Source organism: Acinonyx jubatus, chromosome D1, assembly GCF_027475565.1.
Source record: "Acinonyx jubatus isolate Ajub_Pintada_27869175 chromosome D1, VMU_Ajub_asm_v1.0, whole genome shotgun sequence".
NCBI classification, from domain to species: Eukaryota; Metazoa; Chordata; class Mammalia; order Carnivora; family Felidae; genus Acinonyx; species Acinonyx jubatus.
Genome location: NC_069390.1, coordinates 13,109,967 through 13,137,792, shown reverse-complemented (window position 1 = coordinate 13,137,792; position 27,826 = coordinate 13,109,967). Strand labels below are relative to the sequence as shown.

The following is a 27,826-nucleotide window of genomic DNA, read 5'->3' as shown; positions in this document are numbered from 1 at the left end:
TTCACGCTGCAAACACTTGTGATGTTTTCACGCTCATTATATATCAGACACCGGAGGAAAACAGTAAACAAAGTACCATACCTGCCCAAAAGGGGCTCAGAGCCCAGCAAGTGAGACAGGCAGATAAGCATGTAATTACACTGAGAACTTCCAAGAGAAGGACAGACCCAACAAACTTCAGTTTGTTTTCTCATTTTAGGAAAACTAACGTTGCAAGAGAAACATCCCTGATAAACACCCAGTGACCCGGGTCCATGTCAGCAGGAACAATTCTGGACCTTGCAGCTGTCTGGGACGTACAGGGCAGTGCCAGTGACTCCAAGATAGATTTGGCCAACAGAATACTGGGTTCCAAAAGCAGCTACCTCAACTCACCCCTTATTCCCCATCACTCCTGACCTCCTCTCCACGTTTCCCTGTCCCCAAGGCAGGGAGAGGGGAGTGAGGGGCAGAGAGTGGGAGCCAACCGCATTACATATGAACCACACGGCAGATGAACGCGCCTCATCTTGACGCACGTAATTATGAGATTTTACTCTAGGGGTCCAGGAACCAAGGAGTAGAAAAAAAGTGAAAGCTGGTCACAGGTAAAAAGAATGGGCTGGGATTACTGCCCAAAAACGATTGCTATGATTGGAGCTGTGGTTCCATACTCACCTCCACCAACTTCCTCCTGAAATAATAACAACAACAGTAGTTAAGGTTTGTGGAGAGCTGATGGTATGCCAGGTACCATGACCTATTTTATGTGGGTCATTTAATTCTTCCAACAACCCTGAGTCAGGTATCATTATTGTTGTCATTATTGTTGTTGTCTCGTATCCCTTGTTGTAACCACTGTGTTACACAGGCTCTCAGGTTGAATCAAGAAATTTTAAGAGTGAAAAAGGCATTCAACTTAATGCCTTAATTTGATTTATATAATTAAACTAATTATAATAGTAATAAAAACTAATAAGAATGGTAATGGCTCTTCACAGAGCTTCTAGAAAGGACCAAGAATTGTGCCAGGTTCTACCCGCATTGCCTCTTTCAAACCTCCTGGCAGCCCTGTGAGGTACGTACTGAAATCACACCCATTTTAGAGATGAGAACACTGAGCATGGTAAGGATAAGTGACACAGCTAATGACTGGTTCAGGATGAGTTAGAAGTTAGCAGTCCAACTATGAGCTAAGGGTTGCTCTGCTTTCTTCAGTTAATGTGATTCTTCATGCTTCCCAGGCAGCCACAGTACCCATCCGGGTGCCACGATTAATAATGTTCTCCTTGGCATTTCCTTTATATGAATATGGTGTTCGCTTAGCACCCTCTGTTGCCAGCCATTCGCATTATTTCCTTCTTTTTCCTTATCATAAATATTCCTGCCCTGAATATTTTTGTATGAACTAATTTCTTACTCATTACTAGGTCAAAGGGGCAAGCAGTTTCCGAAGTGGGTCCGAGCCGGTTCCCAGCGTCTGCAGTAAATGCGCACGTATCTGGCTCCTCCATATCCAGCATGTGGAATTTCACAGATGTTTTTTACTGTTACTGGGTTAACGGGGTATCACAAAGTAGATTTTATTGCTCTGCATTTACTGTCTAGTGAGACCATGCATTTTTCCACACGACATAACAAAATTACCACAGACTGATTGGCTGAGAACAACACTCATGTATTAGTCTATGGCTCCATATAGTCCTGGCATAGTCCCGGCACAGCGCGGCTGGGCTGTGGACCCAGCGTATTTCAAGAGGACTCATTGGCCAGCTGCATTGTCATCCGGATCCCCAGGCCATCTTGCAAATTCATGGGCAGAACCACATCCTTGCAGATTCTTTGCTGGCTGTTGGCCAAGGATCAGACTCAACAACCAGAGGGTTCTCGGGCCCTTCTTATCTGCCCCCCAACCCATTCTCAGGGCTGGCAATGGACAATATCTCTTCTAAGGGTTCGCCTGATCAGGTGACACCAACCTGGGTAATCTCCCTTTTGATTAACACAAAGTCAACTGACTATGGGGATAGTCATGGGAGCGATATCTCATCATAGTCACAGATTTGGCTGAAACTCAAGGGGAAGGGAGTAAATGAGGTGTCCACACCAGGGAATAGGACTCTTGAGGGCCATCTCAGTGACCTGTTGCTGTAACAAATTACCACAAATTTAGTGGCTCAAAACAACTGTATTACCTTACAGTTCTGGATGTCCCAAGTCTAGAATAGGGCACCAGGGTTATATTCCTTCGGAGGCTCTAGGAGAGAATCTTGCTTTTTCTGGCTACTAGAGGCTGTCTGCATTCCTTGACTTTTGGCCCCTTCTTCCATCTTCAGGGTCAGCAGGTAGTATCTTCAACCCCTGCCTCCCCCATCAGATCGCCTTCTCTGACTCTCCTACCTCTCTTTCCCTTTGAAGGATCTTTGTTTTTATATTAGACCCACCTGTTGATCTAGGGTAATGTCGTCTCAAGATCCTTAATCTAATCACATCCACAAAGTCTTTTTTGCCTTATAAGGTGACATATTCACAGGTTTCAGGGATTAGAATAAAAACATCTTTGAGGGTCATTATTCGACCTACCACGAGGGCCATTTTAGGACCTTGCCTACCAAGGCATTTTGGGGTTTGTTCTGTTTTGGTTTTTATTGATATAATTAACATCTACAACACTTTATTTTCTGTATTTGCATCAGAGGAATTTATGTATTCTATCAATTTCAAAATGATATCCGTAACATTTCTTAACATACTTTGCATAGATTATTTTAAGTCACTTATGTCTAAAATCTGGTTTTTCATTGAGTTTCTTTCCTTTCTCTCTAATTTTGTTTTGTCATTTTTTTTTTGCTCAAGGAAACCTTGTTGTTTTTCAATGCTGTGTGTTTGTCAGAAGCCATCTTGTCGCAAATGACATTCTCTGTTTCCTTGACACAGAAAGACATCTTCCCTCCATAGTGGGAGAAACGTGCTGTTCTGTTCTCTCCCTGATTTGCATTTTGTTATTGTTTGTTTCTCTCTTTAATTCTTTGGGCCATTTGGAACTTCTTCATGTAGGAAAGTGAAGTATGGCTTTAATGTCTCAACAACACTTCTTACTCGGAGACGACTTTCAACGCTGTGGTTTTGTTTCTCATTTTTCTTTTCTCTATTCTGATAGTGAGAATCACTTCCTCAAAGGATAGTGTAGCCCAAGGTCCTTTTCTGAAGCACAAACATTGGGTAATGCCGTTGGCCAATTTTCAGTTTGCAACCTATGTTTTTATAATGTTTGTTTATTTATTTCGAGAGAGAGAGCAAGCCAGGGAGGGGCGGGTTGGGGGGGGAAGGGAGAGATCACAAGCAGGCTCCATGCTGTCAGCATAGAGCTGGATGAGGGGCTCGAACCCAGGAACTGTGAGATCAGGACTTGCGCTTAAACCGAGTCAGACATTTAACTAACTGAGCCACCCAGGTGCTCCCGTTTACAACATATGTTTTAATCTTTTAGTTAGGAAAGCCACCACTTCCACTCCTCAGCTTTGCCCATCATCATTATTGTCTTCATTAACATCATCTGTGCATTCCTGTTCATTTTTCCCTGATGGTTTCTACCACCAGTTCACCAGATTCTGCTAAATACTTCACTAAATTATTATGCCATAAAACGCAAAGTCATCTTTCCTATTTTAAGCCTTCCCAATAACTAGAGAGATTAACTTTCCATTCCTTTCTGTATCTTCACTCTCTTGAAGTTTCATAATTGTCCCTGAACAAATTTCTTGGGTGGTAGATTGCGTTTATTTTCACGTATTTAAAGGTTTTCTGTCATCATCTCCACTCATTCGCTATGTATGTCAAGAAATCATAATTAGGAAAATGATTTTTCGACTCATTTGTGTCTACAACTCTAAGATTAATTTCTGCGCATTTTCCCAGTAGAGTAAATCCTTGACATTCCTGATTGAACAGTCACGGTTTCAATAACTTGCAAGAGGCCAGGAAAGGCCATGGTATGTAATAATTTATCATTTTGCTGGGGCTCAAAATTGAATCACTCCTGCTGTAAGGCTGCTGTGCAAGAAAAAGTCACTCTGCTAAAAGAAGCAGCCGGGCACTCTGCATAAGAGTGGTACTGGGTGTGATACATCCTTCCCCCTTCCCCAGTCCTTTCCCTTCTCGGGTCATCATGAATATTTGCACATTAAAGGCCCTGAGAAATCTGGCAATAAATAAATCTGTTCTGAAAGAAATGTTTCATGCTCTCAACTTATGTGAGAATAAACTTTTTTGTCATGGCACACAGCGTACCATGAGACACGAGTTTGGGATACAATGCTTTAATACTTAACCTAAAATGATTCTGGGCAAAAGATCATTTTAAAGGTGTCTGCTCCCATTTAATATCTCTCTCTCTCTCTCTCTCTCTCTCTTTTTTGTACAGAAGACATTCTATGCAATGGTCAGTGAGGGTTTTCTGATCCTGCCCCAGAATACATTCAAATCACGTGCAGGTGTGGTATTTTCCGTCCTTCGTTTCCCACTTTTGCTCAATTTGTTTTCCCTGCTGCCTAACAATTCCAGCAATTTTATACTCTGCCATTTGTTTTATTTTATTTGTTCACTTAACAAACACGTCTGTAGTGCTCACTGTGTCTATTCTAAGTACTTTATTAATAAAGACTCCTATACCATAAAACAACCCCATGAGTTCGACGCCATGATTGTTATTATCCCAATGGTACAGGCCAGAAAACTGGAGTATCAAATGATGACAAGGCATTCTCGTGTACTTATTTTTTAAGAACACTGTCACAAGTACTTTCCTTTACTCATAATAGTGGTTTTATTATAAATAAATTTCATATTATGTAAAAGGAAGAAAACCTCCATTCTTTGTGATTTGTTTTTTAATGTGCCTTTAGTCAACACTAAATATTGAAATATTCTGATTGGGTGGCTCAGTCAGTTGACCATCCTACTTCAGCTCAGGTCATGATCTCACGGCTCATGGGTTCGAGCCCCATGTTGGGCTCTGTGCTGACAGCTCAGAGCCAGGAGCCTGCTTCGGATTCAGGGTCTCCCTCTCTCTCTGCCCTTCCCCCACTTGTGCTCTCTCTCTCTCTCTTTCTCTCTCTCTCTCAAAAATAAATAAACATTTAAGAGAAAAAAGAAATGTCATGATTACCTTTCTTCGTCTCTATTGAAATAACTATGTTTTCTATCAGTTTTCCCTTAATGTTCATGCTAACTTTGCTTGACTGAGGCCAACAGTCCTTGTTTATAATGGATTACTTTTCTCAATGTGCTGTTCTGTCTTGTGCATTAAGATTAACATTTTATTTCTAAGCTCATAATGAGTTGAAGGACTCTTCGCTTCTTTAAGCAAGGGGGAAATACAAGTCATTTACCTCAGCCAATTCAATATATAAATATTAATGAAGTCGCTACCACGCTACTCTGCACTGTAGAACATAAAAGATTCAAAATGAGTATAATATGAGGACGAGGCTTAGCAGCAGAACTTCTAAGACCATAAGGGAAAGAGAATCATGTTGGAGAAGACAATGATTTTGAGGATTTTGTACATGCTTAGGATCTGTGCAACTTAACACATGTTTTCTGTTCCTCAATTTTGGGTTCCCCCAAAGACTTAAGATATTGCTTAAACAAAAGAGGTCCCAGATCAACTGAGTGAACACACAGGACCACGATGCCCTCTGCAATGGAAAAGGCTTCATCCGCCTCACTGACAGCTATATGCCCACCATGTACCCAAGTGCCAGGCACACGGTCGGTGCTCAACAAATAATTATTAAAATGAAGAAAGAAGCCAGCTCGTTGACCATAGCCACTGGTCAAGCTGCTTTTTCAAATGCAGGTCAGCTGGAGATTTGTTCAATGAGATGTTTGTTGCAAAGTCTTCACCCTCCCTGTGAGGTCAGTCCATGGCGGGGAGGGACAGGGAGCTTGGAGACACGGAAACCAGAGGGCAAACAGAGTCCTTGGGACCTGGAGAAAGAGGTCAAGACCGTGAAGTTTTCTGGCAGCTTCCACACTCCTAGAAACAGAGCTGAGTGTATCTGCGGCCCCAGGTACCTGACCTGGACCTGTCACTTTGCCCTTTGCCACCCAAAACTCTCTGATTTTTTGGGGTCAGTAATGAGACAATGAACAAACACAGAGAAGGTCTCACCTTCTGTAATTGTCCCTGACAAGCCCTGAGCCAGTCCAGCCACCTGATACCTGGTGACCAAAATATCTTTAGCCCCAGGGAGACAGATGCTACATAGGGACTGAATGGATACATCCCATCAAGTGAGCAAACTTGTCACACGCACTTCTCTTCTTTCCTTCCATCCTTCTTCATGTCTTCATTGCCTTCCCCAGCTTCTCCCCCCTCCCCTCCAGAAGTTCCTTTCTCCATTCCAACCCCTCTCTATTTTCCCTTCTGGGCCCAATGCCAAATGCCCATAAGCAACCCCTCCCCCATCTCACGTTCCAGACCCTTGCTTTGCCCCCACTCCAGCCTCTCCCACAGGGCCCTTTTGCCCTCTCCCCCTGCCTGCCCCCTCTGCCTTCCTCCCCGCCCTGCCCCTGCCCCCTCCCCCTATGTCTCCCTTGCCCTGTCGCTGGGACCCAGGAGGTGGCTGTGGATTCTGCCACTGCCTCATTCTCTTCTCTCTCTTCTTGGTGGGGTCCATAGCCAGCTCTCCTGTTGCTCAGAGATGTGGAGGCAGTTGCTAAGAGACAGCGAAACGTCAGTACCTGGCCCTCGAGGAAAAAAGGGAGCGAAAAAGGGAGAGAGGAGGGGGAGAGAGGAAAGGAAGGCGGAAGGCGGAGGGAGGGGAAGACCTGGCGGAAGCCTCATACCCCAGCAGCCTCAGCACCAGCTGAGTTTCGGGAAGAAGCATTCAGAGGATTCTGTGAACTTTCTTCTAAGCATCCTCTCTCAGATTCCCCGTTTGAGTAAAAGAAGGGGACTGGCCAGGCACCGGGAGCACAGGACAGGAAACCACAGAGGATGCTGCCCCGGGATCCAGGAGCCATGGAGAACGAGAAGCCGGGGGAGGGGAAGTGCCGGGGAGGCAATCTGTTCTGAAGCAGCAAGCGGGATTCCAGGATGAGGGAGGGAGACCCACGTCTGCTGCAGATTGATGGCTGTGTCCTTGGAACAGAGTAAGTGGGCTCCTGAGGGCCTATGGGAGTGCAAGGGGGGACCTTGGGGTTCAGAAAAATGGGTCTGGATAAAGGAGCTGGGTGATTTCCCGGTGGGCGGGATTGGGGCTAGAAGTGCTGGGAGGGGAGGCATTGCCGGACCGAGGGGGTTAGGGAGGACAAGTGAGGACAGCCAGGGGCCACAGGGGATGCGGTGGATGGCAGAGCTGAGACACCGGGTATGTCATCGCTCTCTCTGCCTGACCAAATGTGGACGTGGGCTCACACTGGGGAACAGAGAGCAGAGTGGGGTGCTTGTAGAAAGGGGGCTGGGATTAGGGGTGTGCAGGAGGGTGGAACATGGGGGGCGGGGGGGCGGACTGGAAAGGGGGTTCTGCAGTGCGTGTGCAGAAGGCAGTTGGACAGAAAACTGGGAGGTGTGAGCACAGGGCAGGGCAAAATGTGGGGAGATCACAGGAGAACAATGTGTGTGTGTGTGTGTGTGTGTGTGAATGAGAGAGAGAGAGAGAGAGAGAGAGAGGAGGGAGAAGGTAAGGGAGGGAGAGGGTGAGAGAGAGAGAGGGGGGAGTGCTAACCCTGTTTGAAAGGGGTATGCAAACAGCCAGCCTGGCTGTGTGTGCCTGTTTTAGGGAGTTGCCCAGGGGTGGGGTGTTTGGTGCTGAGGGGTGAGGCTGGGAGGAGAAGCGAATGCATCTCGCCCAGGACAGAACCCCGGGAGGAGGACAGGCAACCACAGTGTGAGGGTGGGGTCTGAGCCCAGCGCTGCCCACACCTGACACACAGCATGCAGAGAAAACGCTGTGGCTGGTGGCAGAGAAGAAGGGGGCCAGGGAACCTAGGAAGGACAGTAGGGAGGCGAGGGCACTGGAGATCTCCGCCTGAGTGCTTTCCTTGTTGACAGAGGGAATTCTGCCCCCACCTGCTGAACGCAGAGCTGGGCTGGGAGAGAGGCACTGGCCGGGGAGAAGTCGCCAAAGCGGTCCTAGCTGATCTCCATCCTGCTTCTCCAGGACACATGGCTCTTTCCAGCCTTGGCAGCCGGCAGTGGGTGTCACTCAAGGTCCTCCCCAACCTGGGGGAAGAAGAGCCTCCTTGGGGATTTCAGTAGATACTGAGGCTGACGACTCGGGCTTTCAGGAGGCCCATGGAGACCCACTCTGCCCCAGGCTCCCTTCCCAAAACACCCACCCCAGGACCCCCTTGGACTCGAGCCCCCTGGGCCACCAGAAGAAATGGCTTCTGAGACCTCAAATGCCGGAGACCCACATGCAGCCCTGGCCTCCTAATAGGTCCCAGATTCGGGACTGGGCTCCGGGTTTTTAGATGTGCCAGGACCTTCAACAGACACAATCTATGTCCTTCACCCCCTCCACCACCTGTCCAACGTAATGCAAGACAGGAAGCAGCCAGGGGTCATGGGTGAGAGGAACACAGACCCACAGGGACCCTTCCAGGACCTGCTAGCAGCTGGTCCAGCCCTAGCCTCAGTCCCTCACTCTCTCAAGCATTGATCATCTTTTCAGACCCTGTAGGACCTCGGCTGGATTTATTGCCCCCTCGGCTCTAAAGGGGACTTCCTGTGGATCTCACCTAGGGAGCCCTCTGGTGCTCAGAGGCTCCGGGGAAAGGCTTGAGCCATGATGCCACGTGCCCAGAAGCCCCACCTTCTGGGGCCCTGGCCATGATGTAACTGTCTTTCGGAGCCACCGACTCTTGATTCATGAACACAGCCCCGGCCCCAGTGGGCTCCCTTCAGCAGGGTGGTTGCCAGCTGCCTAAGATGGGTGACACCTGGTCCCAGCTACCCTGGCCTGGGCCCCCCCACCCAGCTGTGCTGCTGGTCTCCCTCCTCTTGGCAGCTGGGGCCATGCGCTCGGATGCCGGCGCTAGCTGCCCGGTCCTCTGTACGTGCCGTAACCAGGTGGTGGATTGCAGCAGCCAACGGCTGTTCTCCGTGCCCCCAGACCTGCCGATGGACACTCGCAACCTCAGCCTGGCCCACAACCGCATCACAGCCGTGCCTCCCGGCTACCTCACATGCTACATGGAGCTCCGGGTGTTGGATCTGCGTAACAACTCCTTGGTGGAGCTGCCCCCGGGCCTCTTCCTCCACACCAAGCGCTTGGCACACCTGGATCTGAGCTACAACAACCTCAGCCACGTGCCGGCCGACATGTTCCAAGAAGCCCACGGCCTCGTGCACATCGACCTGAGCCACAACCCGTGGCTGCGCAGGGTGCACCCCCAAGCCTTCCAGGGCCTGGTGCAGCTCCGAGACCTGGACCTCAGCTACGGGGGCCTGGCCTTCCTCAGTCTCGAGGCCCTGGAGGGCCTGCCAGGGCTGGTGACCCTGCAGATCGGCGGCAACCCCTGGGTGTGCGGCTGCACCATGGAGCCCTTGTTGAAGTGGCTGCGGAACCGGATCCAGCGCTGCACGGCGGGTAAGGCGGGAGGGCGGGACTGGGCAGCCACGGGCACAGAGGGGCTTGCCTCCCTGCCAGCAAAGGATCCAAAGAACAGGGAGGGACTGAGAGCTCTTAGCACCCGGTGCGTGCCCTGGTCTGGGCTGGCCTCTGTGCACACCAGCCCTGTCCCCCCACAAGTTTCATCCGTTGAGTCCTTGCCCTGCTTGCTGGTGCCGTTCGCCAGTGAAACACACACCACCCTTGCATCTGCGGCAATTGGGACCTGCGGAGGCAGACAGATAGTAAACGAGAGTTGCTGAGCTTTTGCCGTGACCTGAGAACTTGGCACGCATTACCTCCCCCCATTTTGGTGACTCCCATTTTGCAGGTGAAGAAACTGAGCTCTAGAACAATGAAAAGACTTGCCCAGGGTCGCTCATTTAGAAAGTAGCAGGGTCGTGGATAAAACCCAAGTTTATTTGACTCTTAAGCCCTGTTCTACTCTACCAGGCTGCTTTTTAAAGTATTCCAAGTGCTGGAAAAACTCAAAGAAACAGAAACAGGCAAACACTCTTTATTTTAGTACTTACTATCTGCCAGGACTTACTCTTATGCTTTATCCTAAACATATGTCATATTTAGCTCATCTCATCCTCAGAAGAACCATGATGAGATCCCTACACACGCTGTTCTATAGAGAAGGAAACCAAGGCGCAGAGAGGGTCAATAACTTGCCCAAAGCCACACAGCTGCTAAGTGTTGGAGTCAGCATTCAAACTCTGGCAGTCTGGCTGCCTTCTGGCTATATCCTGAAGAGTCAGGTCCAAAGCTAACAGGAAGAGTCGGGGCCTGAGTTCTGGGCTGCCCAAAGGGCCTTAGCAGAGCTCTGCAAGGTTAGGGCATGGGGTGGGAGCTGAGAAGAAAAATGGATTTGGCGACTTAACCAATCAATCCCAATTGGGGGTGCACTGGGGACCGATGGAGAGTGAATCACAGAGGTTGGATGGGCCCTGACCTCACCTGGAGGTAGGCAGTGCTCAGATGCGGCCCCCCATCACTGGCTCTCTTGTGTGGCAGCACTGAGCCTTGGCATCAGCCCCCCTGCAGTAGAATGACGGGAAATAGCTGGGGGCACCATCTCAGGGGCTTTCCCAGAGCCTGGCTCAGCATGTGTTCCAAAAGAACGATGCTGAATGAGGTAGGAGGGAGAGGAAGACTGAGTGGGGAGCCCAGGACCAAAATAGTTTGGGGGAGGGGTGTGGGTCACGATTCCACTGTTTCTACACAGTTGTGGGAGGAAGTTCTCCGGGACCAAAATAGCTGGGGATGGAGATGGGACAATGCTAGGGGGCACGAGGGGGAGGCTGCCTAGAGCCATCTCCCAACCTGCTCACCCCTTGAAGGCTGCAAGCTGTCCCCTCTTTCCTGTGTACTAAGGACAGAAAGGGCACCCTGGAGCACATCTGCCACCACATGCACCTTCCACCTCCTGTGATCTCTGAGGCCCCCTGCTCCCCTTCAGAAGAAGCACAGCCTCCTGGGGAGCAGGAGAGAGGTCCAAGATCCCATTTGGGCAGACTCATGACAGTGCAGATGAGGGACCCCAGCCCCAGAGAGGGAAAGTAACTGTCCATTGGCCACTAGGTTCCCCACTCTCCACCGAACAGGCTCTTCAGCACATGACATCCTCCAGGATATTTCCTCTTGGGCGCAAAGAACTTGCCAAAATAGGGAGGACCAGACAATCATCTTCCTTTTGTCTTCTTTTTGTTCTCCTACAATTATCCATGGTTTTTGGACAAATCCCAACAGAGAGGGACAGAAGGGTGCCCTTGGGATATACTCAACCTCAAAACTGGCCCCTTGAATTACCAGAGGGCTTTATCAGCCCTCAGGGTCCCATCCTGAACTCCTCCAGGGTCCTGCCAGTTGTCCTCAGAGCCTCCTCTGCAGGGTCCATACCAATTGCCTTCAGTTTCCCCCACATTCCCTGACTTCACATTGTCTTGCACCACCCCAGTCATGCACACAATAGACTTTGGAGTTATGCATCTTCTGGTTCTAAGAGGAGAGCCCTTAATGGTTAACTTCAGATGCCATCTTGTCCTGAGCAGGGTCTGGAGTGCTGTGCATGTGGCCAACAGGGACCCCTCCACGTGCACTGCAGATTGCATCTTCTCCCCCAAACTGACTCCTCATTTCTAAGGAGAATGATGTTAATCCGTTTCTCAAAAGGGGCAATCCAAATCCATCATTTTATTCTTTGCCCTCAAAAACTACAGGATGAATAAGCGTTTATGTACCACCTAATTTAGAAAACTTCTGCATATTGATCTTCTACAATTTAGGTTGAATTATCCCCTTCTTATGGAGGGAGAGCACGAGAGCCAGAAAGGCAAAAAAACAAAAACAAAAACAAAAACAAAAAAACGACCTGCCCAAGGTGAGAGCTTAATTAATACTTATACCCTGAGCAAAGGGTTGACTGCCTGCTACAAAGCTGGTGCCTGGCAATGCAGGACAGAGCTTCCAACTGCACACCACTCTTACTTCCAAGGCAGAGTAAAATGAAACCATTGACAACCATGTGTTTGTACAAGTGACCCTGGAAAGGTGAGGTGGGACCATCAATGATGGAGAGAAAAGTAATCCCATTGAAGGAGAAGCTTCTCCTACAGAAGACTATCTAAAGAATATGACCCTCACTGACTTGTCCAGGGAGACCAGCCTAGGATACTAACAAAAGCACATGTTTACATAGTGCTTATTATCTGCCAAGGATATATTATTTATATATGTTAACTCACTGAGACCTCACTACAATCCTATGTTACAGATAGCATCATTATCGTTATTTTACAGATGAAGAAAGCAAGACACAGAAGGGTTAAGTAAGTCACTCACAGTCACACAACTAGTGTGGGGTAGAGAGGGGATAGAACCCAGATCAATATCTCCAGAGTCCATACTCATAACCCTATACTCTACATCCCTGGAAAAGCCACATGGGATAGTAGAAAGACCCAATGCTTTCAAGTTGGAGAGTCATTCATCCACACATCCACTTAACAAAGTTTCATTGAGCACTTACAGGGACAGGACCCTGTTCAATGACTAGGAACACCATGGGAAGAACTTATATTCATGGAGGAGGAGACAGATAATAAAGAAACAGTGAGACAAGATAAATACAATGGAGAAAAATTAAGCAGAGCAGGAAAGTAGAGAAAGCCCAGAGAGAGGTGGTGTGGAGTTACTATGTTATATAGAATCATAAAGGGAAGGCTCATTAGTAAGGTGATACTTGAACAAAATCCCAAAGGAATAAGGGACTGAGCTGTGCCAAGATTCAGGGGAGAAGCACTCCCACACAGGACAAATGCAAAGGCACACCCTCTCCACCCTGAAAAGGGATGTGCTCAGGGTGATGGAAGAATGATCAAAATGTGTGTGTGGATGGAGCAAAGTGAACAAGGAGCAGAGGGAAAGAAGAGTCCTTGTAGCTCACAGTGAGGACCTTGGCTTTCATTCCATGGGAAGATAAGAAGTCAGGGGATGGTTTCAAGCACAGAGTAGTACATGATAGGACTTCGGGTGTCAAAGATACTCAGCCAACTACATCAAGATGGTTTAAAGGCAGAAGCCCAGAAACTAGTTAGGAAACTGCTGTAAGAGATGAAAATGTCACAAGACAGTGTTAGATCTACCATCAGTAGTGACTATTGGACTTCAGGCAAGTGACTAAACTCTCTGAGCAGTGATCTCCACAACTTTAAAAACAGGTATAAAATATTTGATTCAAGTGTTGTTGAGGAGAGTAAAGAAGGTAAGTAAAATGTTTGACACATAGAAACTCAATAAAAGGACTCAACTTCTCTTGGGGGGAGGGGGGTGGTGGGAGACTCTCCATTCCACTCACTCTCCTCCGGCCCCTCACCTTTCCTGGGTTCTGTGTTGCAGATTCTCAACTGGCTGAGTGCCGGGGGCCCCCTGAAGTCGAGGGTGCCCCACTCTTCTCCCTCACTGAGGAGAGCTTCAAGGCCTGCCACCTGACTCTGACCCTGGATGATTATCTCTTCATTGCATTTGTGGGCTTCGTGGTCTCCATTGCCTCCGTGGTCACCAACTTCCTCCTGGGCATCACAGCCAACTGCTGCCACCGTTGGAGCAAGGCCAGTGAAGAGGAAGAGATTTGACGTGGGTGCCTAACATCTCTCATGCTGCTGGCCACCACTGCTTCTGACCACTGGACGCTGCTCACTCTGGCTCCATGGTACCCTGGCCACTTCATGACCCAAGCAAGGTCAGGAAACCACCTTTGTGCGAGCCTCGACTGTGGGCCAGACACTGTGCCAAATGGAAATGTCAGATGACTCTAACCTAGCCCCTGCCCTCTAGGCTCTTACCTCTAATAGAAGAGAGAGATTCAAAAACTATTCCCTATAAGACAATTTGTCAGCACTCTGAGCACATAGTTATGAAAGCCCAGAGGAGGGATCATCAATTGTGCCTAGGAAAGTCTAAAAGAATTACAAGAATGGAGGCAATTTGCAAACAGAGTTATCAAAAAATGTCTGCTTTGTCAAGTAGACAAAGAAAGGGGGACATAAGCAAATGACGGAGGCCAAAATATGCATGGCGTGTTGAGAACAGTGACCACACCTCCTGACTTAAGTGTATAGAGCAGATGCAGCACAGGACCAAAACTTCCCTCTGACACCCAATCTTTCCGCTCCTGGAGTTGCCCAACACTGCCTCCTGAAGAAGAGAACACCCCCATGCCAGCCTCCTAGGTCTCCTGCCAGGAGCTACGAGGTGAGACCACCTCATATTGACTGCCTCCCAAACTAAGTCCACCAAATGCAGCCTGCAAGTGAGGTCCCAGGTACTGAGCTGAGGGTGGACACTTTCAGTGTCCTTTCTCCTACCCTTGTCTCCTGCCTCTCACTTGAGCTTCAGCTTCAGAAGAGGGAAGCAGGAGGTCCAGCAATTGGGCAGCAAGAGTCTTGGCACCCCGGAACTCCTAATCTTGTGACTGTTCTTGCCACGGTGCTCCCACCAAAGGATCTCATCAAGAAAGTGCACTGTAGCACGAGGGTAGCCAGGACTGAAGGAATAGAAGGCCACCACAGTTGTGACCATAGGAGGATTTGCTCTTTCTTCTGAGCAATTCACCCATTTAAGCATCAGGGTATGAGAGCTATTAATTAATTACCAAGCTGTTGCCAGTGTCAGGCACTGTGATAAGCTCTCTCCACAGACAATTCATTTTAATGCATACAACAATCTTCCGAGGTAAGCATTGTTGTTCCCATTGTACAGATGAGGAAATAAAGGTTCAGAGAGTATTCAAAGTCACATGTTGCTTAACAAGCAAAATAAAGTCTGTGTTCTTTCTACCCAATCCAAGCTGAGGAACATCACAGTTCCCTCTGAAGTTATATAAGTTTGAATTCGAGTAGTGCTGATGAATAAGTGCTCCCAACAAGGGCCAGGCACTCTTCGGGGCACTTTTAAATTTATTGACTTATTTATTTCAATTCTCACAGCAACACTGCCTGGTGGTTTTTATTATTCCCATTTTATAGATGAATTAAGTGTAGAGAGATGAGTATCTTACCCAAACTTATCCGGGTACACTCTAGAAGGAAGGTGATAGGCAGCTCTATTCAGGGAAACTGTCTAATCAGTCTGTCAAAAATCAAGTAACTTGATGTGTGAAGCTCTATTATCACCATTGTTGCCGTCATCTCCAACTTTGCCATCAGCTTCGTCAGCTTCCACCCTGTTTTTGTTCAGCACTGGACAGCTCCTAAAATGCTGTGGCGTCATTCTTGACTTTTCACAACCCATTACTCCTATTTTACATATTGGAAAATAGAGACTCAAGAGCAGATGTGACTTGCCAAAGCAGTAAAGCTGGGACTCAACTCCAACTCGGTTCTCTCTTCAGCTTTCCCAGGTGTTTGGGAAAGAGAATGCCCAGGATGGCTGGGTAGTAGGGCCCTCGGATTCAGCAGCCATGAACGTCCAGTATGTCAGCTAAATAAAAGGCAGTAAAACCCAGCTCCGTCACAGATTTAGATGTTCTCACAGTAGAGCAATTGGAGCCTCTGAAACACAGGAGCAGCACAAATAGCACATGAATAGGAGTCATCTGCCTTGCAACGTGCAAATAACACATTAGAACTGGTGGCCTTGGTGGAAATCATGGAAAAAAGAAGTTCTTTGGGAAACGAGAGATGAAGCTGTGCTAACCCCTCCTACTCAAGCCCTGCTGTGTTGTGTTGCAAGAGATACAATGGTTGCAGGAGAGATGGGGTGAGAACCTCAGCAGGACAGAGGAGGACATTAAGGCACAGTCCAACATGTTGGTAAGGCTGGCCAGGATGAAGGTTAAAAACAGGGGCTTTCTACCTAGCCCTCAGATCCAACAATTTTGCATCGTCCCATCCTCCTAGGAAAGGAATAAAGAAAAATAACATGTCATCTTCCAAGAAGTCTTCCCTTACTCATGCTTCCTTGAGCTAGTCAACCAAAAGAGCACCCAGAAACTTTGCTGGACCTGGGGTACTTGAACCTCGTATCTCACAACATCTGAGCAAGGCCCCCACTCCTGTGACATCTGGAGCAGAACTGTGCCTGCTCTCTTCTTCTACTATGCCCAAGGACAGATGGACTGGGGTTGCTCTTTACCAATCAAGCTAATAGCCTAATGTACTTGGGGTGAAACTTTTAGAAATAATAGTGTTGACACAAATAGTTAAACCTCCCATAGAGGGGCACCATATACATCTATTATAATCTCCTAGAGACTCTTATTTCCTGAAATATAGTTAATATATTTTAAGATATGTACCTTTTTTGCATAGAACTAGAACCAAACAAGATTCCAAATGCCCCTTGAATTCAAATGTCCTTTATAATGAGATTATTTGGTCCCCGTTAATGGCACACCTTTCTGAGTAGGATACATGGCTTTTAAACAACAGATTCCTCTCCAGCTACTAGAAGGTCCCCAGTTAACTAAAGCACAATGATAAAACTCCCTTACCGCCAAGGAATTCCATTTCTCCCACCACCATCTTGCACAGGCAATCATAAGCAAGCTTCTAGAAGCACATTTCTCTGGAGGTAATCTAACTGCCCAGTTGGAAATGTTCACACAACCCTTCTGACCAAGAAACCATGATGGTATCCCTACAAGTCTTGAATAAGTTTTTCCAGACTAGTTAACACGTAAATGTTGTGGTATCTTTGAGTCCATGTGTCTGTTCATGAGGTTCCATATATGTTGGGTATCTACTGATATGGGGACAACGTCTCTGGAACTTGAGTTCATTTCCCTGACATTATTCAACCATCTCTTTATTGCATCACTTGATACACTAATATGGAATCCCATTAGGGCTGGGTTAGGTATAGCTGCTCAGAAAAATATAAAAAGAGAAAAATATGTGGCTGAGGCAGCCCAGCCACAGCCTGACTGCTTCTTTCTGTTCTCTATCCTCATCACAGAGATTTGTCCTCATCACAGAATCTTCCTTCATGCTGGGTCTGAGGATATCAAAGTTTAACTAACCAACAGAGCTGTGACAGTCAAAGTCTGGGCCATGAAAATTGTTTTTTAGAAAAGACCCCAATCTGCACCACACCATTCTGGACCAGTTGCTTCTGGTCACCCTCAGACAATCTCTCATCTGTTTCTCCATTCCTTTAGGGATTACCAGGGAATCCTGAAAAAATAGGTCCCCAGAGTTGCTACAGTTTGCTAGCTCCTCTCAAGGAAGATGGCATATGGAATTTGAACAAACCAAGAGAGGCATTTCTCTTCAACCATCAGGAAAGACCTACAACCTCCATTTTCCTTGTAGATGTCTTTGTTGATATTGCTCTGACATTCTTTTAAGCTCTGGAAGAGTATAAGGAGACATCTTTGCTCATCCCTCAGAAGAAAATTTTCCCAAAGCTAGAGAAACTTGTCTGCTCTACCCACCTCAGAAGGAGGCAAAAGGGAAGCGAAGGAGGCAAATTGCAAGGTCTTGTGTAAATCACTGCCATGTTTGCCACAGCTTTGGATAGAGAGCTCTGGATCCACTGAGCTCTCAGTTTTTCTAAGCACTGTCCTGTGGAATGCTGATGTCTGGGGGTGGGAGGGCTAGGGAGGGGTGGGGAAGGGGAAGATGCCAACCTTTGTATGGAGATGATTTTATAACCATGCACTTTTGTAACTGTGAAGAATTTTTCATAAATGTACATTAATAATAAAGAGTGTATAGTTTAACAAATTTTCTAAGGAGTTGTGAAGAGGAGGGAGAGGGAGGGAGGCAGGGAAAGAAAAAAAGAAAAAGAGGAACTAGGCAGAATCAAGAGAATGTGTGCCAAAATATACACACAAAAGGTCTATGGGGAGGGAGTAGATGGGAATAATTAGGAGATGTGCCAACCATGGAGGGGCATGTGTGGGAGTAGAAGGAACATCACAGAAGCATATTTCTACCAGGCAAAAAAGAATATGTGTGTGTCTGTATGCACACACCCCTGTGTGTAGGCATATTTTGGTGCCTGAAATTACACAAAGAAGAGAGCATATGTCTTATACATGTTGGTGTTTGCAGCTTGGGTCAACTATAAAACACGCCAAGGCAAGTGGGTGTGCCTACCTAATTAGCATCACTAAGGAGCATGTGCCAGGGAGATGGCCCACACCAGCTGTGTGCCCATAAAGACCCTAGCTCAGGCATACAGGTAAACCAGGCATTTAAATGCATGGTGTAAGGGTTGAATGATGATATCACTGGTATAGGTTCAGTTTCTGTTCTCATAGGCTAATAGAGAAGGGAAAGGATTCTTAACCACTTGGATCTTGCAAATGTTACCTACACACCTTTGGAAATGAGATGGTTGGATAGTGTACCCTGGGAAAAGGGACAGAAAAGAGGAGCAAAGTGTACTTTTATAAGTACAATGGCAGCCATTTTTTACTTAACACTCTAAAGAGGAAGTGGCTCTGAGCAGGAAGTTGATCCAAGCAGGAGGTGGATCTGAGCAAGAAGTGGATCCAAGCAGGAAGTGGCTCGAGGCAGGAAGTGGTTCCTTCCACCAATAGGGATTTTCACCTTCCTGTATTCCCCCCACTCCAACTGCCACAGGGTATGGACAAATATTGCATTCAGAGAGTAAAGCCACTAACAGGAACACACATACTGACTCAGAACACTCAGACAGAAAGACAAAGAACATGCCCAGCCATAAGCGATGTTTTCCAAAGTAGATTGGAGAGATGCAAAACCTTTCTCTTAAAATTAAGTACTTAATAGAAACTATACTGAACAAGTACGAAATCAAACACAAGGGTCATGAAATAAGCAGATATCTCACAGAAGTCCAGAATTTGTATAATTTCTTCAGTGCTGTCCCTCGTGCCAAGCATATACTTAGCAATCTATGATGTCAACAACAATGATAAAATAAATTTATTGAGTACATACTATGTGTCAGATGCTGTGCTGACCACTATACATGGATTGATTCACTTAATTCTCACAACAACCCAAGATAGGTAGTATTATTATACCTATTTACAGATAAGGGAACTGAGGCTCAGACATGCTAATATGTGTCTAAGATCACACAGCTAGTAAGTAGTAGATCTGGGTTTAGGCATTCAGTAATCCCTGGGGACTAACTGACTTTAGGGGACAAAAACACCGTAAGACATAGAGAAAATCTAGTCTCAATCAGAAGTGAGCTTTAGCCACAGAGATCCTCTGCAATTATCTGGTGAAAGAAAATTGGAGGTAATAGGTAACAAGGTAAAACATATCTTGTATTTTTAATTGCATGTATCTTTGATTGCTGCATTAGTCAATGCTAATTGTGATAACAGGTGATCCCAAAACCTCAAAAGAAGAAAGGTTTGTTTTCTGGATTATTTAATTTAATGAAGCCTTATCTCTTGCTCATATCACATCCCAATGCATATAAAAGGTTCTGCCCCACATGGGTTATTCCTTCCTTCCAGTGGCTCCAGCATCCCTGAGGCCACAGAGCCTCCACTGCATCCTCTGCAATGGGGTGGATCTCAAGGGAGATTTTGGAGGGGTTAAGCTGGAAGTATTGTACATAATTCCAGCCATATTTCACTGGCCTGAACTCGGTCCCATGGCTCCATTTAACTTCAAAGGAGTACACTAGTAGGTACCAAGAATCAAAGGAAACAGGGTTAGATAAACCCCACCAGTCTCTAACACCATCTGCTCTCCCTATCACCTATCTCCCTATCACCGTTTCCACATCCAGCTCAGAGCTCAGGATCAGCAATTTTGCGGTACTTTCCACTGGGCCTTTTTGTGGTCTGGTGTCCGTGCACTAAAAAGGAAAGTTACCTCCCACCCACTAACACCTACCAAATATACAACAGTGGCCCAAGGACAGCTTAATGGAAGATGAAAATCTTTGTTTGGAACGTGGGAAACAAAAACTCACAGCTGTCACATTCCATAGCAATTCTGAAATCCTGGTGGGAGAGCATTATGAAGGCCTCAGATCAAATTGCTTTATTAGTCGCTGGTTCTGCTTTCTGCTAAGAACTTCTTTGTCAGTCATTCTCTGTAGCTTCTGACTCTTCGCTTGGAGAATCTCCCTTTCCATTATCTACCATGGCCATATCTAAAGTGGGTACTGGGGAGCATGCACTCTTTGGGGCTTGCCCATCTTCCTCAACCAGCCTCCCATTGATTTAGGTCTCAGTGGTCAAAATAGTCAAATTTTTGAATCCACGTTCATAGTTTCCTAGCAATTTACCTCTTACATTGGTAGGCCTTTATTCTATTTGCTTCAACTAAGTTCCAGGTTTCAGCACACACAAAAGTTGTTTCCTAAAGATGTTTTCAAGCCCATCATGATTCCTTGCTTTCCCTTCCTCTTCCGTGGTGACCTCTCTTTTAATGGCAACCTTTGAATTATCTGAAACAATAGATAAGAACATTCATATTCTTAATTGTTTCACCTTGGCCAAGTTACTTAAACTGAAAAATTTTAGTGGGCCTTGTTGCTGAAAGTCTTTTTCAATTTTATCTCTTATCACATAGGCCTAGAAACAGTTTTTCCAATTCAATCTCTTATCTTTTAAGTCTAGAAATAGTTACCCTTTCCAATTTTTTAATGCTCCAAATTTTTTATTCTTTCTCTTCCTTTTCATTCCAACTTACAAACTGCTTTAAAGTTACTTAAAACCTTACAGACCTGACTTGGATCAATTTGGACTGAGACCAGAAGTGTTTGAAGCACACAGACAATAATGCAACATGAACTCATAATAGGAATGAGCCTCCCCATTGAAATGGTCATCGTGATGACAGGTAAGGAAACTGTGAAAAAATATGACCAAGTTAAAGAGCTGGCCTATGGATTCAGAGTTCAGAATGTCTACCAGAAATCTTTGCTGTAGGACAGGTTTGCTGTTGGAGGGATAACAGGGAGTGATGGGAAAGAGCTACTACCCATGGTGGTTAAGAGGCTATCCTCTTTCTGTTACTGGTCATTACCCCTAACCCACTCACCATGGAGGGCAGAGATCATAGTTTTAAAAAAACACTATGAGGGGCACCTGGGTGGCTCAATTGGTCAAGTGTCCAACTCAATTTTGGCTCAGGTCATGATCTCCCAGCTTGTGAGTTTGAGCTCCACATCGGGTTCCATGCTGACAATGTGGAAGCTGCTGGGATTCTCTCTCTCTCTCTGCCTCTCTCTCTGCCCCTCCCCTGCTTGTGCTATCTCTATCTCAAAATAAATAATTTTGTTAAAAAATAAAATAAAATAATTAGCCACTACAAAAGTGTTGTATAAAGAAAAAATATTATCCAATGTGTTCTCCCCTGCTTTACACTTAGCTCACAGAATCATTTGGGAGTACACAGCATGGAGTTCTAGAAAATATGTAATGTGGCTGATTTTTACAACACAGAGGGTTCTTTCCTCTTTTTTTTTAATTTACTTAGTTAAATTCAAGTTAGTGTACAGCATAGTATTGGTTTCAGGAGTAGAACCCAGTGATTCATCTCTTCAACATAACACCCCATGCTCATCCCAACAAGTACCCTCTTTAATACTCAATCCCCCCACCCACATCCCCTCCAGCAACCCTCAGTTTGTTCTCTGTATTCAAGAGTCTCTTATGCTTTGCCTCCCTCTATGTTTTTATCTTATTTTTCCTTCGCTTCCCCTATGTTCATCTGTTTTGTTTCTTAAATTCCACGTATGAGTTAAATCATATGATATTTGTCTTTTCCTGACTGGCTTATTTCATTTAGCATAATACCCTCTAGTTCCATACACGTTGCTATAAATGTCAAGATTTTATTCTTTTTCATCACCGAGTAGTATTCCATTGTATATGTACCACATATTCTTTATCCATTAGTCAGTCGATGGATATTTGGGATCTTTCCATAATTTGGCTATCATTGATAGCGTTGCTATAAACATTGGGGTACATGTGCCCCTTTGAAGCAGCATTTTTGTATCCTTTGGATAAACACCTAGTACTACAATTGCTGGGTCATAGGGTAGTTCTATTTCTAGTTTTTTGAGGAACCTCCATACTGTTTTCCAGAGTGGCTGCACTTGTTTGCATTCCCACCAGCAGTGCAAAAGAGATCTTCTTTCTCTACATCCTCGCCAATTTCTGCTGTTGCCTGATTTGTTAATGTGTGCCATTCTGACTGGTGTGAGGTGGTATCTCATGGTGGTTTTAATTTGTATTTCCCTGATGATGAGTGATGTTGAGCATTTTTTCATGTGTCAGTTGGCCATCTGGATGTCTTCTTTGGAGAAGTGTCTGTTCATATCTTTTGCCCATTTCTTCACTGGATTATTTGTTTTTTGGGTGTTGGCTTTGATAAGTTCTTTATAGATTTTGGATACTAACCATTTATCTGATGTGTCATTTGCAAATATCTTCTCATAAGTTCTATTTCTATAGCTGAGCCAGCATTCAAAATAGGTCCCTATATACATAAATAAAAAGCCCAAGCTATGGAAGTAGTTGATATAGGACTTTTTAGCTGGTCAAGAGTTAGAGTCCCATATAAAGGAGCAGTTTACACCTTCATTCATTCAAAAATATTGATCGCACATCTCCATGTGCTAGGCCCATGTTTCACATGCTGGGTATATGGTAATGAACAAGATAAAGTCCCTGCCCCTTGGTGCCTACTCTCTATATGGGGGTGGGGGTGGGAGGAGTTAGATCCAATGATAAACAAAAATAAATAAGTAATTCCAAATAGTGACAATTGTTACAAAGAGAATAAAGCAGGAAGAGGGTTGGGGGATGAGGGTCCAGAAAAAGTGGGTCCAGATCAGATAGGTCCTAATGAACGCTGGTCAGACTTCATATTTAATGTAAATGCCATGGTAAACCATTGGAGGGTTTTAAGCAAGGGAATAACATGCTCTGATTACATTTTCAAAGGCTATTCTGGATGTTATGTGGGTAATGTTCAACAGTTGGGAAAGAATGTAAGCTAGGAACCAGGAAGGGGCCTTCTAAGTAGGCCTGGTTGGAAGATGTTCTAAGGGATACCAGTGTTGGTGATAGACAAGGAGACAAGTTAAGGATAGATTTTAGAGGCAGAGCCAGTGGGATTTGATGATGTACTGGATATGAGGAGAGAGAACAAAAGAAGAATCAAGAATAACTCCTCATCTTTTTTTTTTTCCTTCAGCTATAGCTATGCTCAGCAAGACCCAAGTAGCAGAAAGTCTGTCTTAATTCTATGAAAAAAAAGAATACCAACAGTCAACAACCAGTAAGTCAGAAAACCCTGATGAGTAAGTTGGAAGGAGGAGGGAGGAAGCAGATATACAAACAGATTCATAATGTCAGGAAACAGTCCAAACCTAAGAGCCCAGAGACAGAGTTAAAAAAAAAAAATCTGAACATGCAGCATTGCTTTAAATACTCCCTGTCACTCCCAGGGTCCCAGTGGATGTTAAACACAGCAATGGAGCTTCAGGGACTGAGTTCAAGCCGAAATAATCAGCAGCATTTTCAGAGTACAGATAGATTTGCATTCGCAGTGATGGGCTAGAGGCAAAGCCTCCAGAGTGATTTCCTAGAAGGAAAATATAAGACTCCCTCAGCTATAGACAAAGAAGCAAATCCAAAAAACAAATTCTATTTGAGATGGGCCCAGATATGTTTGAAATGGGAATATTGCATAGAATCGTATAAGGAAAAATGGGGACAAACAGCTTGTACTTGTCTTAGCCAAGGAATGAAATGGTGATGAGCTGGGCTTCTCAGTATGATGCTAATACTGTGAATGTTCATAATGCTGACTTTTGTGCATTGACATTGTACCACACATGCATCCAGCACATTACCTGCAATATCATGTTGGTGTCTCACTGGGGGAGAGCTGCTACTGACAAAGGGAGAGCAAAATAAAGAACATGGACTAGGGAGCCACACTGCCTAAGTTCCCATCCCAGTGCTGCCACTTGGTAGCCATGTGACCTTGAGCAGGCGACATCATCTCTTTGTGTCTGAATTTCTCTATTCATTTGAAGGGATAATGGTAGCCACCTCATAGGGTCTCTGGAAGGGTTAAATGAGTTCATGTATGTAAAAGGCTTAGAGGAATGCCTGCACAGAGTGATATTCAATTTGTGAGAGTGACTACTGCTAGCTTCCCTCTTTTACAGAGAAAGAACTAGAAGCTGAGAGATGTTCAAGTAACTTGTCTAAATCACACAGCTGAAATGTGGCAAAGTCGAAGTGTTAATCCACACCTGCCCTCCCTGCCCAGTGTGCTAAACCACGGTCATATACTAGATAGGTCACAGTGGCCAGCTGTGACAACTAGTCTCCAAACATGGAACTCAGTGAGTCGTGCCTCACTTCAGTAGTTCATTCCCATCCTGAATCTGGGCTGGCTCTGTGATTCGATTTCACCAAGGGAAGGTAGCAGAAGGTAGCAGATGCTATGCCTGTTCCAGACCTAATCCTTAAAAGGACCTGACAGCTTCTGCTTGTGTGCTCTTGGGAGCCCTAAGCTTCTGTGGATTAAGTCTGATCCATGGAGACAGAGGGAAAATCCACATGGAGACACCACGTGGAGAGAAGAGAGACTCAGGCATTCCAGTGTGCCAGCTGAGCCCAGCTTTCTAGCCAATCCCTCCAGGCACCAGACATTTTCGTAAATCTGTCTCGAACATTCCAGCCCCAGACACCCTCTGAGCACAGCCCCAAGCAGAAACAGCAAAAAAACTGTCCAGCTAAACTTCAGGGATGACCACTGTTGAATTAATTAAACAAGAGGCCATTAGACTGAGGTGGCTTTAATGCCTTCGTCACCTACAAGAGCAAACCAAAACCTAAAGCCTGTAATGCCTCAAAGTTAAAAAATGAAGACCTAAGGACAACCAATAGCAAATAGCCAGCTACTCTTTCCCAAATAAGGTGACCACTGAAGCTGTAGTCACTCAAATAACTCTTTTGCTTTGCTTCTGTGCCTTCCCCTAACTCTTTCCAATTTGGCACTCCCCTAATCAAATTGACGTTTGCTCAAATAACCTCTTAGAATGTCTGATATGCCACAGTTTCTTTTTTAACACGACCAATTTATCATTTTAAGCCGCTTTGTTTAGGACTATTTGTTACAAAGCATCCACAACTGAAAGACTGCCCTATGAGGAAAAGATCTATAGAGGACAAAACTATGTCAGCAACATGAGCCTGAAACCCAGAGTGGCCTTTCCACCCCAAAAGTAAACTATGTAGAGGGTAGCAGCCCATGCTCCCAGATCTAACCACCCAAGTGCAACAGCACCCATAAGCTGTTGCCACTTTCCAGCTGAATAAGTTACTCAATATTTCACTGACTCATTCTGTTCTCTGTATAATGGGGATGCCACCTGTCCCATAGCACTGTAGTCATGATTTAATGATCTAATCCCTATTAATGAGCTAAGAATCATGCCTGGCACCTTGTAAGAAATCGACAAAAGATTAGCCACTGCTATTTTTTAATATTAAAAATATTATAATTATTCTAGATGTGATTAATTTGGCCAATGCAAGGAACACATGAAATCTTCAGTCCTAGTTTCCAACTTCTCCAAGAATAACACCACTGGAAACTTGCATCACTTTCCTTTGCTTTAGGCAATGCTAGTGCACCATACTGTAATGATCTATTAACAGAGTTTCACAAGGCCAACAGAAATTAATAAAGAGAAGAGTACAACCCATCTCCTACTGGTCTGGAAGTGTATTGACATCCCAAGCTACTACTGTAAAATGTCATTGAGAAATGTATCGTGGTAGCATGTTTTTCCCCAAAGGAAAAGTCATCTACAACTCAGATGCAAAGTGTTATGTGTCTCCTTCCATGCAAAAAATTTCAAACCCTGTTCCACTCCACAATAGCAGAAGAATATTGAGCTCCCAGAAGTGATGCAGCAGCCAAAGGAAGCACAGATGCAAGCCCTGAGCCTGTGAATTACAGCGAGAACCAGCTGCAGTCACTATTGTGATGAACAGATAAGGGAGGTGCAATGTCTGCCTTACAAATAAAGGCACTTTCTAATGATTACTTTAAGCAAATGTTAAATCAAGAATTAAACCCCGGAGTGCCTGGTTGGCTCAATGGGTTGGGCGACCAACTTCGGCTCAGGTCATGATCCCATGGTGGTCCATGGGTTCGAGCCCCACATCAGGCTCTGTGCTGACAGCTCAGAGCCTGCAGCCTACTTCAGATTCTCTCTCTCTCTCTCTCTCTCTCCCTCTCTCTCTGCCTCTCCCCTGTTTGTGCTCTTCTATCAAAAATAAATAAACATTAAAAATTAAAAAAAAAAAAAAGAATAAAGCCCCTAAAGGAAAAACTAGACACTCCAATAGAGATCAGATCTTAAGAGATCTTCACTTTGGTGAAGTGGAACCAATCACTGATATTTGGGCCTGTTATATATCCTGTATTGCTTCATCAAAGATGTTTCACCAATTTGAAATCACTCCTTGTTCCAGTATGATGCTCCCCTTCTGTCATCTGTGATATATGGATTTCTGGAGTGCAGGCACCCTATCTCATTATTAGACTCTTGGGATCCTACTCTCCAGAGCTGGTAAAATGAAGGATACAGCCCACTCTCTGAATTCCTCCTTGAAGAACTTATTTATTTCTGTCCAAAAGTGCTACAAGTTACTCCAGGAGGCTGATAATTATAGAAGGCAGTTGCAGTGAAGAAGCAGCAACCCCAGGCTGAAATTCAACAAATATTGCTGAGGCCCCGGTGTGGGCAAGGCAATGTTAGGTACATGAAAGAATAACAAAAAGACCAAAGAGACCAGGATCCCTACTTCACCTTTTATCCACAGAGCCTAGCACAGGATGTACAGCAGCTTTTCAACAAATGTTTATGAAACCAAATTCATCTTGCTACCAACTCACAAGTCCATTTACCTCTCCAGAGTTCAGATGTCACCTCTTGTTTGAAAAATTAAAAATAAATAAATAAAAGTGGGTTAGAGCAGCACTTCTCAGTCTTCAGTGTACACAATTCCCTGGGGATCTTGTTAAGGTGCAGATTCTACAGCAGCAGGCTTGGAAGGGCCCGGGAACTGCATTTCTAACAAGCCACCAGCGTCACTGGTCCATGTACCACACTTTGAATGGGAAGGAGTCAGATGATCTCTCAGGGAAAGACTGGACACAACTGACAGTCCTCCGACTCTGCGTGTTTTAAGTATAGAAAACATTAGTGATCCTAAGTGTAGAAGGAAGAGGAAGAGAGGCAAAGGGGGATGGGAGCGGAGCCTGGGGTGGATCCAGGAGGTTAGTAGAGGCTTCTCCCCAGGGCCTGCAGGAAAAGCCCGCTCTTTTGTCACAATACACAAAGCTTTTGGTGTCTGTAAAAAGAATCAGCGATAATTTTGCTGGCTCGGAAGGCACTGTCTCTTAATGATTCTTCCTGTTTTTCTCAGCCCAATCCAAGAGAATGAGAAAACAGACCTAGTGAAGGTCAGCTGAGGTCAGAGAGGTCCCTGAGAGGGGCTGCTTTCAGCCCACACTTGGGGAAGAGGAGGCATCAGAGGCCCACCTCCAGCCCTGTCTGGGTCTAGTCCTACTCCCGGATGAATCCAGCTCAACGCAGAGTAACCCAGGGTGGGTAGGCAGGGGAGCTCTGCATCAAGTCAACTGCATTCAAGTCCACATTCGTCACAACTGCTGTGTGCACAAATGTGCTAGGTTCCCCAGATGATGCCAAGATACAAC

The 27,826-nt window shown here is 45.6% G+C and overlaps 1 protein-coding gene and 1 long non-coding RNA gene across 4 annotated transcripts; both read left to right on the top strand.

Annotated features, from left to right (window-relative positions):
* The first annotated feature begins 6,774 nt into the window (after positions 1 to 6,774).
* Positions 6,775 to 17,689, top strand: LRRC55 (leucine rich repeat containing 55). 3 transcript variants are annotated; one of them, XM_053203157.1, is made up of 3 exons: positions 6,775 to 7,137; positions 9,102 to 9,578; positions 13,503 to 17,689. In XM_053203157.1, the coding sequence occupies exons 1-3, from the start codon at positions 7,116 to 7,118 to the stop codon at positions 13,736 to 13,738; spliced, it is 735 nt and encodes a 244-aa protein (XP_053059132.1). In that variant the 5' UTR covers positions 6,775 to 7,115; the 3' UTR covers positions 13,739 to 17,689. The 3 variants fall into 3 exon arrangements, with proteins under 3 accessions (XP_053059132.1, XP_053059131.1, XP_026901189.2); XM_053203156.1 differs by having other exon boundaries at positions 6,776 to 7,137; positions 8,148 to 9,578; XM_027045388.2 differs by having other exon boundaries at positions 6,776 to 7,137; positions 8,039 to 9,578.
* Positions 17,690 to 20,921: 3,232 nt separating this feature from the next.
* LOC128311664 (uncharacterized) lies at positions 20,922 to 27,109 on the top strand. The gene is made up of 3 exons (XR_008290178.1): positions 20,922 to 20,999; positions 23,273 to 23,356; positions 25,608 to 27,109. It is a non-coding gene; the product is annotated as an uncharacterized LOC128311664 (long non-coding RNA).
* Positions 27,110 to 27,826: the final 717 nt, after the last annotated feature.

What these genes read in the sequence shown, in the direction of transcription:
- LRRC55 (XM_053203156.1), top strand. Translation starts at nt 8,858, where the DNA reads ATGAACACAGCCCCGGCCCCAGTGGGCTCCCTTCAGCAGGGTGGTTGC. An exon ending in GATCCAGCGCTGCACGGCGG is followed by an intron (nt 9,579 to 13,502) that starts GTAAGGCGGGAG and finishes TCTGTGTTGCAG; the next exon opens with ATTCTCAACTGGCTGAGTGC.